At 40.4% G+C, this 20,632-nt stretch overlaps 1 protein-coding gene across 2 annotated transcripts in view; it reads right to left on the bottom strand.

Annotated features, from left to right (window-relative positions):
* Positions 1-819: 819 nt before the first annotated feature.
* The window catches only part of LOC123878514 (synaptic vesicular amine transporter), a 31,957-nt gene continuing 12,144 nt past the window's right edge, over positions 820-20,632 (bottom strand). Inside the window, exons 3-14 of one of the 2 annotated variants that reach the window (XM_045925724.1) lie at positions 13,042-13,194; positions 11,082-11,214; positions 10,786-10,844; positions 10,401-10,522; positions 9,637-9,781; positions 9,101-9,202; positions 8,054-8,188; positions 6,434-6,525; positions 5,857-6,040; positions 5,338-5,471; positions 4,939-5,007; positions 820-4,904 (exon numbers count right to left, since the gene is read on the bottom strand). In XM_045925724.1, coding sequence (XP_045781680.1) covers positions 4,939-5,007; positions 5,338-5,471; positions 5,857-6,040; positions 6,434-6,525; positions 8,054-8,188; positions 9,101-9,202; positions 9,637-9,781; positions 10,401-10,522; positions 10,786-10,844; positions 11,082-11,214; positions 13,042-13,194 — 1,328 coding nt within the window. In that variant the 3' untranslated portion in view covers positions 820-4,904. Of the gene's footprint in view, positions 5,008-5,337; positions 5,472-5,856; positions 6,041-6,433; positions 6,526-8,053; positions 8,189-9,100; positions 9,203-9,636; positions 9,782-10,400; positions 10,523-10,785; positions 10,845-11,081; positions 11,215-13,041; positions 13,195-20,632 lie in introns of both variants that reach the window. The other variant, XM_045925725.1, reaches the window with a different exon arrangement.

Raw genomic sequence — 20,632 nt, 5'->3', positions numbered from 1 at the left:
GGACCAACTAAAGGAGAGTTATGTTTTTAGATAAAAACATAACTTCACCTGATTCGTCTCCTGATACTATTAGTTCTAATAATTTCTTACACCGCGACTAACGGTTCCCGTGAAATTAAAAATCGGTCAAGTGCGAGACCCACCTCGCTCTTTTAGAGTTCCGTACATAATCAGGAACATCATTTATTTTTCGGAAATATTTTCCGAGCCAGAACATCGCAGTCAACCGTGAAAGTAAAACCAAAAACATATTTGTTTCGATGAAACTTACAAAATATTTTATAAATCGTTGTTTCCAGTATTTGTTGTTTAAATACAGTATATTACCATATACTGTATTTAAACAACAAATACTGGAATACATAATATACCGAATTTTCCAAGAAATTTCATATTCCTAACTAGTTTAGTTTTTGAGATAGCCCCCGTCACAAAAATGGTCTAAAACTGACAGCTTTAACGGCGCCCCATTTTTTAGGTTTAAAAAATAAAGAAATGTATTCGTACTATACTCATTAGGTTTTAACAATGCTATCCCACATGCTAGGGTAAAAAAAATACTTATTATTTGGCTCCTTTTTCATGTATGCGAGCCCTCCCTGAAAATTGATTTAATTGAATTATTATTCAATATTTGGTTTTGGGTCTACGTTCTACAACAACTACCCAGGTCATTAATTCATTTCGTTTACGAGCTAGACACCTGTGACACGCGGACAGACAGACAGACAGCAGAGTGACATTAATAGAGCTACGTTTTTAACATTCGGGTACGGAACCCTAACACGGTCCTGGGAAAATTAAAATAAAACGCGATTCTTAGTTCATATACCCACATTTTATTAAAACAACAGTCTAAGGCGAAAATATACAGAACGCAACTTAGGTCAACAAATACCAATCATACAACAACAATTGTACGATAATTTCGATAAAAACTATTAAATTATAATTTTATTCATACAAATAACTTCAATGGTAGTTAAATTAAATGACTAGTAATAATCTGATTTGCAATCAATTAAAACATAACATAAATATTTAATTAATAATTTTCTAAAAGTATTTCGCACTAAATATCACTATACAATATTAAACGCTTTAAAAATATCACTAATGACTATCACAATAACATTGTATTATTTTAATAATATTCGGTATAATATATAAATAATATTCGTCTAATATTTTAAATATCAATAATATATAGAAGCTGTATAGTTATCTTACAGAGTTGTCAAATTATTACTACCATACACTTGTAGCTCAGAGCTCATTTTTCGTTTTATATCTAAACATAGAATATTATAATATTTTGTACAGTTATACTGAATATTAAATATTACAATAATAATGAATATTATATTTGATAAACTATTATGCGTTTCAAATAAGTTGTTCTTCTCGATGACTTTTTTATTGTGGAATATGAAAACTAAAAATATTTAAAATAATCTGTTTTTGTTACGATTGGCACCTAGGTACCTAATTCAAATTAATTTTCATTATATTGTAATTATGATTATTTTGATTTATAACGAAAATAGTCAGCCGTGCAGAAAATATTACTGTACCTATCGTTATAAAATATACCTATCACTAAAAATATAATAGTCAACTTATTTAAAACGCAGTTTTAAACAATATTCAATATTAAAACGAAAATGAATATTATTATAATAAGTAAATATATAAAAGTAGTATACGCTACAAACCAGGCATTTTCATTGTCTAATTATTAATTTAACTTATACGAGACGTGGCAAGGACCCAAACCCAGCTATTGCTTATTTAGTTTTATAATTATTTTGTACATTTTCCAAAAAAGCATCAAATATGAATGATTAATGATGTTCAATGAATTCAAATATTGAAAGAAAGAAACAGCCCAGTTTCTTACTGTAATGATGAGCCATTGCATACCATGTGATGTGACATACAACATTACACTACTCTACCTTATAATTTTTAAAACACTAAGAACTATTTTAAACATGAATAAAATCTTAAAATACGATAAATAGCTGCTCGAGAGATGAAGATGAACACGAAATCGATCAATTTGAAATTATAGGTAGGTATGTCTTAAAATGAATGAGTAATGAATTCTTATTAAAATACACAAATGAGTATATTAAATACGAGTATAGTGACAAAACATAAGACAGAATATAAATATATTTTATAATACTAATATATTATGTAATGCAGTGAATATATTAATATGATTTTTATATATTATTCCAATATTTTCGTTATAATTTTTCGCCCTATACTTATTACTGGAAGTGTATGTGATTATATTTTCTCAATTTACTACTACATATATTATACCTATCAAACAGCCATCGACAAACACGTTAGCTACGAGACGTTGTCTACGTGATGTTAGAATATTGCCCGCGGCTAATATTCATTGAAAAAGCAACTGCTATAATGTTTAACGATAAAAAGTGTGAAATATGAATATAGAACATAGCACGAATAATATATATTTTTTCATATTTCAGAAGAAATCTAGAAATGTTTTTAATTGATATAACAAACTGAAAATTAATATTTGTAATATTATAAATAGGAAACATAAATATTCAACATGAGGTGTGTATTACTAACTATAAACTAACTAAATAAGAACTTGTTTCTTTGATTAATGATTGCCTATATTGAGAAGTAAACAAATGCAATGAACAGTGTTTGACCGCCTGTTTATCTGTTTATCTGGTCTATCTGCGCAGCCATACGCTCATAGAGAGATAGTACTTTACAGTTACAAGTATAATATCATAAGACTGTGGCTAAGTCCAGCACTTTTATTAATTAAAGAATCATTGTATCGAGTTAGCCTTCAGGCTATCAGCATCACTTCAGTGATGTTTTTTATTTTGGGTAAATTAAGTGCATCTCAGTAGAAAAACTAACGGAATGTAATTAGATGAAAAATATAAATGGTTATCTATAACTTAATTAATTGGTTGTTTATTACTGTTACATGTACCTACTTTATGTATGGTTCGCGGAATAACTTGAATTCCACGTAAGTATTCTTAAAAAATTTAATACGTCATATGATTGTATTTTTTTTTTAATGAAGACAAGTGATGAAATAAAGTCCATTGCATTTTAATAATTATAAATTCTGAGCTGTAAATTTAAAGATCACTACGAATGTTAATAACCATAATTCACGAATTTCAATTTTAATGTTACCTATAATAACATTTCACTTCTTATTAAAATGAATATTTTCATATTTTAAGATACAATATGAGTTCCCTACTACATATTCAACACACTACTTGACTAACAAACGACTCTAATACTAAATATAGGCTACTAGTGTTATAATATTGCCATTCAATATATGATCGAGTATATTATAATTATGATAATATATCGAATATTTATGTAATATGTTAAAAGTATGCGCGGTGAGTTACGACTGTAAAAATATTACTATCAATGTTATAAATATAATATAAAAATTAAATAAAATAAAAATAATGCAAATATCTATATATACCTACTTATCAGTTAATACTTTCCATCAATCAGCTATAGTATACTAATATTTGCTAATTACTAAAATAATATTTTTTGTATTTTTATGATAAAATTGTGATAATAATCATTCATATTTGACGAAATCATACATAGATCAATACGATTGTAATAATGCTGGCTATTGAAGGCATTTCCATATTTGGTCCGTAATAAAAACATATCAAAAATGTGCTCAATTAACATGTGCTTTCAAATATTATTGTATTGTTAACTTATTGTCGTAATGTGTAAATATGGTGCTAATGCATTATTGATTATTTAAATTTTACGAAAGCTATGGCCAGAATATGCGGAGATGGAGACAAAAATATAATTATCGTGATTTATTTTTTTCAAAAAGCGACAGGATTTTTCGAAAAATATAGTTGATCACATAACTAGGTAACATGTAAGAAGGTATAATATTGTCGGTTTCACTGTGTGAGAGTAAAATATGATCTATTGTAAGGCTTTAACTTACAAAGCTATAAATATTGGTCTAGGTATTAATATAAACATATATAAAATATTGTCAAAGTCACGTATGCCAAATATTTTTAACAAAACATCCTTTTGTGCTTTTTCATTTAGTAACAAAACACGTGACAGAAAAGTTTATTTAATACTGTATCCTTAAACAACTTATATCTAATTCTTGTATATTATGTTATATTATTTTATAAGTTCTTACATAGTTAGTTACAAAATATTAATATGAGTATTTTGATATTTAGTAATTTAGTATAAAGTACATCGTAATTCATAGACACCCTGACTAAACGGCAATATGTAGATTTGGATATTATATATTAACGCTAACATATTCATTATACATACACAGATATAAGAAATATGTATTTTTTTTAGAGAGAACTGGTCAAAGAGTCAGAAAAATTGGTCAACGAATTTAGAAGATTATTGTTTTATATTACTAACTTTATATGAATAGCTATTGAATATCAATAAATAATTTACAAAGATATACAAATATCAGCGGCAACTACAGTAAGTATATTTAAAAATATTTATTATTTTCTGATATAGGCGTCTACTTTTTATTTCTAAAATCTCAAGAGTTTTCGTAGATATTGTAATATGTCCTTTATCTTTTATATTTCTAGAGCTACGTTTTAAAAACGTGTATATGTAAATTGATATATTTCACTATCGTATATTCATTATCTCGTAAATATATATAAATATATTATTTTCGTTACAGCTACGACACTTCGACTTCACTACATTATTTTTTTTTGGTATTTTTTTTATGTTTTAAGCATTTTATACCTTTGTCTAAATCGTTAATTTAAAAAGTTATAATCGGGCGGGTCTCAAGATGGCGGCGTTGTCAAGATGGCGGCGTTGTCAAGATGGCGGCGTTATCAAGAAGGCGGCTTATTCCTCTTCCTCGTTCTGGTAGCTGACGTAGCGGACTGACGACTTGTCGCTTATGATCAAGTTCTGCTTCGAAAAGAAAAGAATGAATGATCGTCAGATCCAGTTAGCACGGGCAGGTGGTCTAGTCGTTAAGAGTTCATGGGATTCAAGGCTGATTCTTTAAAAATTTGCGCTTAAATATCACTTGCTCTAACGGTGAAGAAAAACATCATGAAAACTTGCATGTTTGAGAGGTCTCCATAACATTCTTGGCAAAGTGTTAGTCTGTCAGTACTGGGTAGATCGTTCATGTGCAGCAGGAGAACCGACCCCTGAGGAGTACCGGCATTCCGAGGTTTTGAGGAGTTTATAGGGCTTGTCTCCAGCCTAGGACAGTGGCACGGTGTGATGGCGTACCTGCTTCTCGTCGCGCGCGGGCGGCGCGCGCAGCATGAGCAGGCAGGGCGCGTAGGCGAAGTTGAGCAGCGCGATGATCACCAACATCCACTCGAAGCCGATGCTGTTCACCAGCGCGCCCGAGAACGCCGGCCCTGACCCCACACACACACGTCATTAATATGTCAGTAAAAAAGTTTATGCTCGGCACTTAAAATATTATTTCACCATCAAAAATTGTTCTGCATTAACAAAGTTGAGGAGTTCTTGGAAATCAATGATGAAGTCGTTGCTTGGTGCCTATGATTCAATATCAATTCACCGCCAACAGTTCCTGGACCCTCATAACTTAGGTGGGCAGTAACCCTGTAGAATCTAGATTGAGGAGTTGGATCGCGAATTTTTTATAGGATTATATTATAGCAAAAAAAATCTAATTGGTTAAGAATTCTTGAAGAAATCGGTGTATAATATAATCACATCAAAATTGTTGGTAGCGCATATGTGACAAAATATCGGGCTCTGACGAGAGCAACTCACCGACAGCGTAGCCGAGGCAGAAGGCAGTGTCACCGATGGCGTAGACGGAGCCGTAGACGGCGGCGTGGCGGATGTCCACCAGAAAGCCCAGCTCGGGCATCATGCTGGAGTCCACCATGCCGATGGCGAAGCCCAGGCCGGCGTTGGGGATGATCAGGTGCTCCAGCTTGCGGGCCATCGGGATCTGGGAGATGCAAACGAAATAATATGCCATGACAAAGCGCCGCGACAGCCCAACTCGTTAAAACACCCTCCTCCCATTCGAGAGCTCAAGGCTTCGATCCTGCGCACCTCTTTGGAGTTGTGTGTGTTTTAAGCAATTGAATATCACTCGCTTTAACGGCGAGGGAAAATACGGTGAGAAAACCTGAGAGTTCTACATAATGTTCTCAAAGGTGTGTGAATTCTACTAATTCGCACTCAGCCAGGGATAGAACATAGCCTGAACGGGAACCCTTCTCATTCTGAGAGGAGACCTATGTTTAGCAGGGCTGATGATGGGGTTGGTCATGATGATGGATGATGATTATGTAAAACAAACATTGGAACTCAGTAAACAGTACACGGTAGAGCTCACCAGGATGAGGCAGACTCCGATGATGAGCAGTCCGGAGCACGCGGCGAGCCAGCGCCCCATCTTGTGGCCGAGCGGCCCGAACAGGTTCGTTCCTGAAACAAATCACGCCGCTAAGTCTTCCCGCCTTGGCTTCGGTGGGCGCTTTTTTAGATATTAAAAGTGTAGGGGGAAACGAATACCAGAAGGACGTTCCATATCCCTTGGAAATAGACCTTGACGATACCTTGCGGTTCGATACGTAAAAAGGTGAAGGAGGAATCAGGTTAAAATGTTCTTGGCCACACTGTCCGAAATATTTCCAGTGGAACACCGATAGATAGGCAACTTTGCGCCGATGTTCGTGAAGTTTAACGAATTGAATCTATCCTTCTATTCTATCTATTCTATCCAATTCACCAAGCTGGTACTTAGCAGAGCCATTCCATCGATGGCTGCAATACTCCATACTCCATGCATGATAGAACTTGAGAGTCTTCTTCGCGTGGAAGTGTCCACGTCACTCACCGATGAGGTAGCAGATGCTGGCGGGCAGGAAGGCCACCCCCTGCTGCCAGCGGTGCGCCTGCATGGTGTCCGCCATCCAGATCGGTAGACTCGGCTCCAGCATCGCTATGCCCACGTCACTCACCGATGAGGTAGCAGATGCTGGCGGGCAGGAAGGCCACCCCCTGCTGCCAGCGGTGCGCCTGCATGGTGTCCGCCATCCAGATCGGTAGACTCGGCTCCAGCATCGCTATGCCCACGTCACTCACCGATGAGGTAGCAGATGCTGGCGGGCAGGAAGGCCACCCCCTGCTGCCAGCGGTGCGCCTGCATGGTGTCCGCCATCCAGATCGGTAGACTCGGCTCCAGCATCGCTATGCCCACGTCACTCACCGATGAGGTAGCAGATGCTGGCGGGCAGGAAGGCCACCCCCTGCTGCCAGCGGTGCGCCTGCATGGTGTCCGCCATCCAGATCGGTAGACTCGGCTCCAGCATCGCTATGCCCACGTCACTCACCGATGAGGTAGCAGATGCTGGCGGGCAGGAAGGCCACCCCCTGCTGCCAGCGGTGCGCCTGCATGGTGTCCGCCATCCAGATCGGTAGACTCGGCTCCAGCATCGCTATGCCCACGTCACTCACCGATGAGGTAGCAGATGCTGGCGGGCAGGAAGGCCACCCCCTGCTGCCAGCGGTGCGCCTGCATGGTGTCCGCCATCCAGATCGGTAGACTCGGCTCCAGCATCGCTATGCCCACGTCACTCACCGATGAGGTAGCAGATGCTGGCGGGCAGGAAGGCCACCCCCTGCTGCCAGCGGTGCGCCTGCATGGTGTCCGCCATCCAGATCGGTAGACTCGGCTCCAGCATCGCTATGCCCACGTCACTCACCGATGAGGTAGCAGATGCTGGCGGGCAGGAAGGCCACCCCCTGCTGCCAGCGGTGCGCCTGCATGGTGTCCGCCATCCAGATCGGTAGACTCGGCTCCAGCATCGCTATGCCCACGTCACTCACCGATGAGGTAGCAGATGCTGGCGGGCAGGAAGGCCACCCCCTGCTGCCAGCGGTGCGCCTGCATGGTGTCCGCCATCCAGATCGGTAGACTCGGCTCCAGCATCGCTATGCCCACGTCACTCACCGATGAGGTAGCAGATGCTGGCGGGCAGGAAGGCCACCCCCTGCTGCCAGCGGTGCGCCTGCATGGTGTCCGCCATCCAGATCGGTAAACTCGGCTCCAGCATCGCTATGCCCACGTTCGCGAACGTTATGGCTCCTGGAGAACACACACACACACACACAAGTTTGCTATCGTCTTTATTTCATTCGAATCAAATCTCGAGCAACAGCTGAATGAATATCTTCAGATCTACAATGCATGATTTTGATTTAGAGCAGTTGTATCGACGGAATATGCAATTCTGTCGCCCGAACAGCCGCCAGATACAATACAGCTAGGAGTGCACGTGTTCACGCTGAATTTCCCGACCTCTCGAAGGCATTTGAACTGGTTAGATATGACATCTCCTGGGCCAAAATAACCGATAGTGGAGCCTCCTATGAATATTCAAGCAGCATCATAGAAACCACCACTATCAGATTTTCAGGAATTTCTTGATCCGCCCCTTGAATTGACACAATATGTTGAAATCCAACAGGAACACCGCCAATGGGTGTTGCTTCTAAAATTTGCATGTGCGTAGAAATAAGATTTAGCATAACGTGCGGTCGAAATGCCAGGTGAAGAGAGGGAAATTGCTTATGATGGCATGCGGTGCGGCTGTAGGAAATGGAGGGTGGAACGAGGTCAATCAACTTTTTAGAATATTCCTTACTTGCCGATCCCCGCGACTTCGTCCGCGTGCATTTAGGTTTTTCGAAATCCCGTGGGAACTCTTTGATTTTCTGGGATAAAAAGTAGCCTATCTGCTAATCCAGGATATTATCTACATATCTCCATTCCAAATTTCAGTCAAATCCGTCTAGTAGTTTTTGCGTGAAGGAGTAACAAACACACACATACACACAAACTTTTGCTTTTATAATATTAGTGTGATTATAAAGGCAATAGAACACGCAAAGAGCGTGATAGAAGAGCGACACATTATGTCTACCTGCTCGTACAGCGGAAGGCTACGTACAAGTGCGAAAAGGAAAGCCAGACAGAAAGAGAGAAGGAGAGGTTTACCCGCGGCGACGATGATGTAGGGGTCCGTGATGAGCGCCTTGAGCGAGGGCGGCTCGCTCTCCTGCCGCACCACGCCCGGCTGCAGGATCATCAGCTGCAGCACTGCGACACACAACACTCTGCACTTGCAGGCTCAGCCTAAACCGCTGGAACTACAAACTTGACATTTTGACTGTAGGTGCCTTTCATGACGTAGGTACTCATTAAGAACGGATTTCTACAACTTTTATTCCTAAAGGGGTTTAAATAAGGGATGGTATAGTTTTTATATATACACCCATCAATGTTTAAGTTAGGTATATCTATGAAAATGAGTACATATTTGGGCTTTCGGACTAATATTAAAAATAAGTACTTAAGTGTTCGGGACTTAAACTGGAATTTCTACTCTCTCGATGATTTTCAAAAAGATTCGATTCTTGCCGGTTTCGCAATTTTTGATATTGTGTTCAGAAGTTATTTAAATTTTCAAAAAGCGCAAACCAGCGCCGCCATGTCGGGGCGGGTCAGCTGACTGTGTTGAGAGCGCAACTCACGTCCGTCGCCGAGCGCCAGCGCGGAGAGCATGAGGAAGGGCGCGGTCTTGCCCACGAACTCGTACATGAGGCCTCCGAAGGGCGGCCCGATCAGCACGCCCAGCGCCAGCCCGCCCAGCGCGATGCCCATGGCGTTGCCGCGCTCCTGCGGAGGCAAGGCCGCTGGTGTCAGGAGGAGTGACCCTACACGCCAGCTCACACCAGGGACGGTAGGAGCAGGAGATTTGACCACCACGCAACGCACACTGATGATATCAGCGGCATTTTAGATACCACGGTGAGGCCAGCGTACGCCAGGGATAGCAATGCAGGGAATTTTGCCACGGCATGCCCACTGCGCATTAATTGCAATTTCAAGCAAAACACCCTAAAACTAAGCTAAAGTTGATTCCAAAGTCCGTGATTTCTATCTTAAACTTAAACTTATTCTATATTATTTCTATCGTAAACTTTCAGCAGCTTTCATTCGGTTTTTTGCTAAATACTTAATAATTAATGTCGTAGAATCCACTGTTTTATTCGTCAGCTCTTCTTTTTCATCTTCAAGTTGCATCTAAGTAATCTCTAGGTTCAACTTGGCCATAATGAACAACTTGAATATTAGCAGCGCAGTGGAGGAAAGTTGACGAATCGAGGAAGCAAGTGACATTTTATCAACCAATGGCGTGCACCCGCGCTGATTGATCGACCAATCACGTGCATCCGCCACTCGCGTCAACGTTCAAGGACATTCTAGTAGGTATAGTTTGAAGTGGTGGAGTGACCTTGTCGTCCGGGTACCGCTCGGCCAGCATGCCCATGCCGGACACGGAGGAGCACGAGGAGCCGATGCCCTGCAGCGCGCGCGCCACGAACAGCACGCTGTACGAGCGCCCGAACGCGAAGACTGCGAACACAATACATTGCCCTGTAGCATAACATCATGTACTCCACGGGGCGAAGCTGACGTGGCAATGGATGAGTAGAACTAAAGAGCTCCAGGTTGCCAAAGTGCGTCTTTGGTTGGTGTTTTAGTTTGGTGGTTGGACGATATAAGGCTTTGAATGAGGCGGCTTTAGATCGAGAAGCTTTTCGCGTGATGAGTGACAAGCTTCGTCCAGCAGAGGGCACGGGTGGACGAACAAATGTAAATTGAGCGTGAACACTTACTAAGCGTGGAGAGGAACATCAGGATGAATCCGGTGAACATGGGCACGCTGTAGCCGATCCTGCAACAGAGCAAACTTACAGCATCTCTGCTGACATCGAGCGTCGATAATATCAAACAAACGCAACACAGACGAGCTTTGATCGCGCTTCTTGTACGCGTTTGTATCGCGTTGTACGCGCGTACAAGCGTACAAATGCAACGATCTGCTTTTTGGTCATTTGGCTGGCTTTGCCTGCATGTTTATCAGTGGGAGGGCGGGCGATGCATGTATGCCTGATGCATGTAGCTGAGGCACCTGTGCGTGAGGGGTCCGACGAAGGGGTTGGCGATGAGCTGCACGATGGCCTTGCTGGCGAACATAATGCCCACCGCCACCGTCTCGTGGATCAGCTCCTTATGACGCTCTTCTATCTTGGACGTTAGGTTCACTGCAACAATAGCCAAAATAGTTGTGTTACCAGCTCGTCGCCTCACGCTGGCTGCTGTGCGGGCTCTCAGGATGAATAACAAAAATCTTTAGAGCGCACTTTGACTTTGCTTATACTCAAGTTTCAGTTAAAACGAGACAGATGTATGCCAGCGGTATAACGCTGTCTCGTTTTAACAGTGTCTTAAGTCTGAGCAAGTCAAAGTGCGGTCTATAGATCTCAGCCTTAGCCATTAGACAGTAACAACACACAGTAGCCTTAAATGCTGAATCGACTAAACCGTTCTGTTCGGGGAAATGCGCGTCGCCCGGTGGCAGGCGAGCAGTAGCGTCACTATATAATTTACCGTTGGTTAGATCATACATTTTGAAATTTGTAATTTAGTTCTAATTAAATCTTTATTCTAAAGTAAAGTCTGTTATTGAAAAAGGCCATTAAACGCTCCAAAAACTTGTCTTAGATCCATACTTCCATACTAATATTATAAATGCGAAAGTGTGTCTATCTGTCTGTCTGTCTGTCCGTTATCACTCGGGATGATGTAAGGATTATAACGATATTCGATGTAGTGCAAATCTTTTCAGACCTTCAGAAGTCATGCTGTGATAATGATAGCCTAGTGGTTAAGACGTGATAAGGGTCGAGGGTTCGATCCCGTTCACGCACCTGTAACTTTTTGGCGATATGCGCGTTTATTTTCGATAGCTCAACAGTTGAGGAGCGGACTGAATTCCGAAAGGTCGGCGGTTCAAACCCCACCCGTTGCACTATTGTCGTACCCACTCCTGGCACAAGCTTTACGCTTAATTGGAGGGGAAAGGGGAGTATTAGTCATGATTAGCATAGCTAATATTCTTTTTTAAAAAAATACTTACCACTTGCTTTAACGGTGAAGGAAAACATCGTGAGGAAACCTGCATGCCTGAGAGTTCTCCATAATGTTCTCAAAGGCGTGTGTAGTCTGCCAATCCACATTTAGCCAGTGTGGTGGGCTATGAGCAAACCTTTTTTACTGTAAGAGGAGACCCGTACTCAGTAGTGGGCCGGTGCGACGGTTTGATCATAACGAGGATGATACTGATGCTGTTTAAATAACAAGGAAATGGTAATAGAGGTGTTATGTAGATTTCAGTTCCTATACGGATTAATCCTTGTGTAATCATAGAGACCGGTATCACTCGTATGTCGGGAGGCGGGCTCATGGCTGGCGGTAATGGCGGCAATTTCCGGTTAGTAATGAGCTTGACCTTTACCTTAAAGGACAATATTCCACGATAATTCATCATGTCAATGAAACTCGCTTTCTTTGGATATTTACAGAGTCGAGGCCAATTCTCATTCCCAAGATTAGTGTTGGAAGGTATATTCGGCCACGATTAGATAAAAACGTTCTGTCGTGAGAAAAAATAAATCGTTAGTCATACCTTTTGTCTAATCGTTTCGTAAACGAAGGGAACTGAAAGGTCCTAATGCAATTTTATTTCAATTCACTTCACGCGAATCGTATTTTAGCTACGTAAAGAGATAAGAGCGAGTCATTTAGTACATCAAACGATATTGGCGCCGGTACTGGTGCGCCAGAACTTCTCATGTAATCACGTCCTCTGCTGAGAGGAAGAGACACTATGCAGCCCTGTTGGACCCTCGCATGACGGCCAGCTCGAAAGTTTCAACACAAAATGAAAGCCATCCATCTCATTCCACCTCACCATCAGTCTTTCCACCTTCCAAGCTTCAAAGGATTCAAAGTGAATGCCAAATGAGCTTGATGGCTTTCATTCAGTGATGATCACCCGCCTGGTCCTCCTGGCGGTACCATGTACTCACGCTGGGTGACGTCGTCGATGGCGACGCTGGTCCGGTTGAGGCAGGGGCAGTAGGGCGTGGGCGGGGGAGCGGGCGTGGTGAGCTCCTCCAGGGACATGGACAGCGGCTCGTCGGGGTGGCGGATGTCGTACAGGAACTCCGGGATGATCGGCACTGAAACAAGCACTAGCGTTACCCAAGTTACCAATTAACAGATAAAAACAATACAAAATATTTATTTATTTCAGATCTTGATCAACACGCTGAAATTTTAATGGTTGATTTTCCGAAGCGAAATGATGTTGTCATGATATTACAATCGATTTATAAGTACAAAAAAATTTTAGAATCAATAATGGCAAATTTGCAATCGAGAAAAACAAAACTCGAAAGAGACCTCGAATCAATAGTAATACCGCGTGCGTGCAGGCTAGTTTATACCGTATCAGTACGTGCGAGAGCTTATTTCGTTCTAAACTGTTTCACTTAATCGGCAGCGCAGTTCGAGTTGCTACCTACTATTTTTATTTACGTTATGTCTAGTGAATTACTATTGTTTCTCACGCGTTCGAGTTGAGGCTCATTTTTTTTAATTATTTTTTAGTAAAAAAAATTATATAATATATTTTGTTCTGTTGTATTCTATTCTCTGTGTTTCGATACTACTACTGAGGGCAAATCGTTCTGCCGCAGGAAGACAAAAATTAAAATTTCAGCGTGTATGATGATAGTGTTAGTTTTTTTTTTTTATAACCATAAAGTACTGACAGCAGTACTTTATTAGAATTACAATCTAGCCTACGAGTTAAGCTAATAAGTAATATTATGTTAACCTAAACTTATAAAAGTACTTATATCTAAGAGTCCGTCCATTGACATATTTCTTAGTTTATCGTTAGTTATTATTTTATGACACTTTGTTCTTTCTTGTGTTCTTTACACTGCACTAACACTAGTAGATAGTGTTAGTGCAATATTCAGTTTAATATATACATGATGTATTGACGTTGGTTCCCTGGGAATGGAGACGGGCTCTAATGTGGGACGCGATGTGCGTTGACACATTGTCACATTAGGGAGATAGCATCAAGACCGGGAGCCGCAGCAGAAATGTCTGAAAACGGTTCATTCATAGTTTTGAGTTTATCCATTACAAACAAATCTTTCCCCTTTATGATATTAGTATAGACTTAGATGATAGAGCATAGATGTATGTAGCTTAAGTCAGACTTGACGAGAAACTGGCCATTTGTCGCGGTCTGCGGCATCCCAAGTTTAGTTTCATGCTCCGAAATAAGGTATTATCTCACATAGAACTCAAGACTCAAGTACTTACTTCACTCCGCGTCGTACCCAACTTTGATGTTTATGTGTTAAGTGCCTAATCTAAGGTTAACCACGGTACACCTGATGCCTCCAGCGCGCTGCTCGCGTGCTAATGCGGCGCAGTTAACAGCTAACGACTTCAACACATCAGATAAGCGACGTTACATCACTGCATTTGGCAGATGCTGCTTGCTTGATGTAATTCTTGATGATGCCCGCAAAATTCGTCCGCGTGGATGTAGGTTTTTTTTAATCCTGTGGGATCTCTTTGCTTTTCCGGGATAAAAAGTCGCATACGTCGATTTCCGGTATGCAAGCTACCTCTGTACCTAAATCGGTTAAACGGATGTGCCTCTAAGAATCCCGTGGGAACCCTTTGATTTTCCGGGATAAAAGTAGCCTATGTCCTTCCTCGGGGTGTCAAACTAACTCTGTACCTTTCATCAAAATCGGTTTAACTGTTAGGCTGTGAAAAGCTAGCAGACTGATAGACAGACACACTTCCGCATTTGTAATGAAGTATGGATTGTACAATCAGTCTAAGTATAGTCTGTCGTTACTCGTTACGTACCAAAGATGCTCATTTCATTGTATGGAAAGAAAAAAAAATTTTTCTTTCCATTTTTTGCCATTATTGCATTATTGACTGTCGACCGAATGGTGTGAAAAAAAATTCAATCCACGCGTATAGAAGTAACAAAAAGCAATCGATCGGGCAAAAGCTTATCGATTACAGCAAGCATCACACTTCACACTAATATCATTAAGGCGAAAATTTGTGTGTATGTGTGTGTGTGTATGTTTGTTACTCCTTTACGCAAAAACTACTGGACGGATTAGGCTGAAATTTAGAATGGAGATAGATTATACCTTGGCACATAAGCTACTTTTTAGCCCGGAAAATCAAAGAGTTCCCACGGGATTTTATAAAAAAAACCTACATCCACGCGAATGAAGTCGCGGGCATCAGCTAGTCTAGAAAATAATTTCGATAGCGAATAAAGTAAAGTGTCGACATCGAGTGATGTTCCCGCGTGAACGAGAGACCTGCGCGTGACAGATCACTTCAGCTAGTGAGGGGGAAATATCGATAGTGGGCAATTAACGTAAAAGGCAGACCGAAAAGATCAAATCAAATTATTTATTAGGGTTCCGTTCGCGACTCTATTACTGAGCCTCCGTTGTCCGTCCGTCTGTCTGTGTGTCAGCGGGCTGTATCTCATGAACCGTTATAGGTAGAGAGTTGAAATTTTCAGAGCGTAGGATATTTATATTGCCGCTATAACAACAAATAATGTGGTTGTCTGGCAGGGATCCCTTCAAAGCGATAAGGCCGCCAAATTGTACTACTTTTTATTTTGTGTAAGTCCGTGAGTCCGGCTCACACTTGACCAGTTCTCCTAACAACATCAATATAGCTAGTTATATTTGAGGTCAAAAGTAGTGATCCTTGCTAGATTTTATATCTATCTATGTTAAGGACAACCAAGCACAGGACATTTAAGGACAAATAAAATACCTAGTCTGTGGATACTCTTTACTAAACGCACAATAATGTTACAATGTGTGTCTGTAACATCGTAACAAGTTATTACTCTATCTTGTGGGGCCATACAACAGATAGCTGCCATGAAACTTTGTCATGAAACTCATCAATTAGGTATCTAGTAATAAATGTTGTTACCGGATATCATAAAATTTCTAAAATGGCAAATCTTGTACATCAGTATTTTGAAAAGTGAAGATAAATTCAGCAATTGACAATCAGAAAGAGTACCTACTGGCAATTGGAATAAATGACTTTGACTTTGTTTTTTGACTTTGACTAAGCTTGCGTGCGACACACATCCTGTGACACAGACTACAAAGATATTGCACTCGTATATTCGTCTCCTATTTCGAGTGCAGACCTCTCAATAAGCAATAGCTTACTCTGGATTTCAGTGCAATAGAGATGATAGGAGCGTGTATGAAATACATGTACATGTGACGTCATACGCATTTGATGTACTTTTTTAGCTAAATTCATAATTTACAAGTGTAAATTAAAAATTTATAACACCCCCGACGATCCAAAGTATTTGAGTTTTCCAAAACATCATTTTCAAATAAATAATTATGTATTTAGGCAACGTCCATCTTGACAGCTTGACATTTGTCTATTGACATCATATTATGAACCTAACGGTTATCTAACCTTCTTTTCTACAAGAAAACTAGAAAAGAGCTGATAACTCATAAACGGCTGAACCAATTTTTTTAGATTATAGCTAAGAACACTCTCGATCAAGCCACCTTTTAAACAAAAAAAACTAAATTAAAATCGGTTCATTCGTTTAGGCGCTACGATGCCACAGACAGATACACAGATACACATATACACAGACACACAGATACACACGTTAAACTTATAACATCCCTCTTTTTGGGTCGGGGGTTAAAAATGATTAGCAAACTTAAAACCACATTCGCTTAGTAGCGAATGTGGATCCTACGATTTTGGAAGACCCTCTATCTATCAGTTATCATCATCATCATCATCAGCCTGTGGACGTCCACTGTTGGACATAGGCCTTCCCTAAAGACATCAATTATATTATCATTATCAAGAAATATATTTTTTTACCCAGGCATCATCCTGAAGCTGAGATCTATAGAGTGACTGAGCTCAGACTTAAGACATAGTTAAAACGAGACAGCGTTATATCGCTGACATAAATCTGTCTCTTTTTATCTGAAACTTGAGTGTGAGCAAAGTCAAAGTGCGCTCAGGACTTCGTCTGTGATGGCGTTTGCTGGCGCGCGTGCTGTGCTTGTTTGGAGTGTTTTTTTTTGTTAAGAGTGACTGGTTTTTGTGTTAGTTGGTATTTTTTGGTGGTGGAACTGACTGGGAAGCGCTCTGGAGGGGCGCCGCGCGTATGTCGGCGGGCGCCGGCGCAGGCGGAGTCCATACTTGTATAAATTCCATAACTTGAAAATATCACAAACTTGACATTGGCTAATCAGAGTAAAGCCAGATTTAAAGAAAAAAAAAAAAGTGCGCTCAGATCAAAGATCTCAGCGTGACAGAGGCTCCGGGCGCCGCAGGCTCCCCGCGCGGAGGCAGACGGCGCTAACTCGATTAGCGGCACCCACTTCCGCAACGGTTATTGACTCACTAGTGATGGAGTGACTGTCGATGGCTGAGTTTGTTGTGGGCTCTTCTCAGACTTGGGCGCTTTTGGAACCCTCGTAGCTTTAGTTTTAAGTTTACATAATTAATTATCGCCACTATATCATCTTACAAATCTAAAAAACGGACAAATAAAAGGTGTACAATAGTACCTATTATGAATAAATGATTTTGTTTTTTTTTTTTGATTTTGATATAATTTTATCCGAGCGACGACGGCAACGGTATGACTTTAGCAGTCTAAGTATGTATATATATAGGTTTGTATTTATGTGCGTTCCATCGTAGCGCCTAAACTACTGGCCTAATTTTGATGATGAGATGTCAATCGATTCGTTATTATGGCCCGGGTGACATAGGCTACATATTATACGAAAAAAATCAACCTGACATCCAAAAAAGGGGGGGGGGGGGCCTCTTTAAAAGTTTTTTTTTGTTGCTATTGTATCGAGTGGGATATCAAATGAAAGAGGATGAATTCTGAGTTCATAGACTTACGCACATAACTCCGAACAGTTGGAGGTGCGTGCCGGGGATCGAACTCCTGACCTCTGGAATAGGGGCGGACGTCTTAACCACAACTCTATCACAGCTTCTCAAGTACTATAAAGGTTGCCTGGTAGAGATTGCTTGCTCCAAGCAATAAGGGCGCCTTTGCACACAGTTGTTTTTTCTGTTTTTCTTCTTTCTGTTGTGTTCCTTTACATGTGTTCTTGTGTACAATAAAGTGTTCTATCTATCTATCTATCTATCTACTATACTATTAGACTATCTAGTTCTCTACTGAAGAGTGGAGCGAGAAGAGAGCAAACTAAGTTACATAAGGTTCTCGCTTCAGTGTGATTTCTGCGAATAATGCGATTAGTATCGCACCGACCCGCGCCACCATGCAGGCTGCAGGCTAGTCACGTCACTTATTTAATCGATAGTTTCAGGGAATCTGGAACTGATTAAATCAGACTAATATTATAAAGACGAAAGTTTGTGTGTATGTGTGTGTGTATGTTTGTTACTCCTTCACGCAAGAACTACTGGACGGATTGGGCTAAAAGGAATGGAGATAGATTATACCCTGGATTAGCACATAGGCTACTTTTTATTTCGGAAAATCAAAGAGTTCCCACGGGATTTTTAAAAAAACCTACATCCACGCGAACGAAGTTGCGAGCATCTACATAAGTGCAGTAAAGTTAAGGCGGAACGAAACATAATATGAATTATGTAACCTTTACAAAGGAGCATAGTCGCATTAGCGACCGAGCTCTTTAAATAAAGATTAAAAAAAAAAACAATAATGTCTTTCATTTTAATTTATAACGACCAGTTTGACGCAGTGTTCAGCGCTAGTGTGGTCTTATAAATTGGAAGGTCCCAGGTTTGTTTCCCGGCAGCGGCAAAGGAATTTATAATTTCTTGAATATCACTGGTCTGGTCTGGTACGGTCTACGGCTATGGCTAGTTACCACCGCACCGGCAAAGCCGTACCGCTAAGCGATTTGGCGTTCCGGTACGATGCCGTGTGAAACCGATAAGAAGTGTGGATGTAGTAAAAACTTCCATGTTACCATCCACCCCGCTACCATCTTAGACTGCATCATCACCTACCACTATTGACTGTGAATGTCGCTGAAGTTTTTATCGAAAATGATGAAATACAAACAAAAATGAAATCAAATGAAGTTTACAGTTTGTGCCACTCATGTTATTTTAGACCTCTGTCACCAGGACCGGTTTGAACCCAAAAAACACATTTTTATCGACTTTTTTCATAAAAAGATACCATGTACCGACATTCGCCACCACTACAGCGGGCACTACTGATGAGGCCACTAAACGAGTTTCACTTTGACCCGAGTGGCGAGATTGCGCGTTAAAACCGACTTGATATAAAAGCGTTAAATACTTTAATTAAACCGTTAACTTTAAACCACTTTGTAGATAACCTATTGCTTTGCAATTAGTCAAGAGGGTTTTTCACATTTTTATGAAATTAGCACTTGCCTTCTGCACAGTACACGTCGACAGTTATTCATTCATTTATTTATTTCATTGCTGCTGTCATGTACAGTTATGGAACTTGCAACGAAGCGTCAATACTTCGACGTTTTGTTGCCAGGTGTGACTAGCAGGCGTCAAATGTTCCTACATTTGACGCCGGGTAGCCTATGAATCGCATATTTTTCTTTGATTTCCCGTCACCCACAGCCTAATATTTGACATATCGTCAATTCAGGATCAAACTGAGAGTTCCCTCACTCTACTTCCTCTGACTTCAGTGTCACTCGTGTATTATGGAAAAGGAAAAGAAAAAAAACCGGCCAAGTGCGAGTCAGACTCGCGTACCGAGGGGTATTTTTTCCGACATTTATATATATGGTGATGGGCACCCTGTTCAGCAGGGATTTTCAATAGGGCTAGAGACTATACTGTTGTAAATCAATTATGTAAAAATAGAGTAGGCAAATTTTAATACGTTGCAATCGATTTTTTTCCAGCATCGAACATCCATCGATTTGTAACTATTATAATAAACACTAATCTAATGATATCTTATTTATTAATAACCATCGTATAAGGGAAAAACATGGAAATAGGCAAATTTTCTTTTGTGAATGGTATCATTCCATAACGCACACATACTCATCAACTGACAGTTACTCCTGCTTCCTTTGACTTTTCAGAGCATTCCATCCTGAGTATTTATTCATCCAAGACAAGACATAGTATGTTACATTACAGCGATGATTTTCAGCTGAACCCTAATTCAGGCGACGCAAGCTCGCGTTGTAAAAACAGACGTAAGAGCATAGCAATACAGTTTACTTTACATCGCGTTTCATGTTAGAGATTATGTTCTTGCGAGTTTTCTTCGTTTTTATATGAGTTGCTTAAATTGGAGACGCGCTGTGACAGCAGATAATATCTTGAGAACTAGCTGGTACCCGGGATTTAATTTTCGGGATAAAACCGGCCAAGTGCGAGTCAAACTCGCGCATTGAGGGTTCCGTACTGGGGTATTTATTCCAACATTTTGCATGATAACTCAAAAACTATTACATATGCATAAAAATAAATAAAAATCTGTTTTACAATGTACAGGTAAAGCCCTTTCAT

Source organism: Maniola jurtina, chromosome 26 (assembly GCF_905333055.1).
Source record: "Maniola jurtina chromosome 26, ilManJurt1.1, whole genome shotgun sequence".
In the NCBI taxonomy this organism is placed as follows: Eukaryota; Metazoa; Arthropoda; class Insecta; order Lepidoptera; family Nymphalidae; genus Maniola; species Maniola jurtina.
This window is presented reverse-complemented; position numbering and strand designations above follow the sequence as displayed.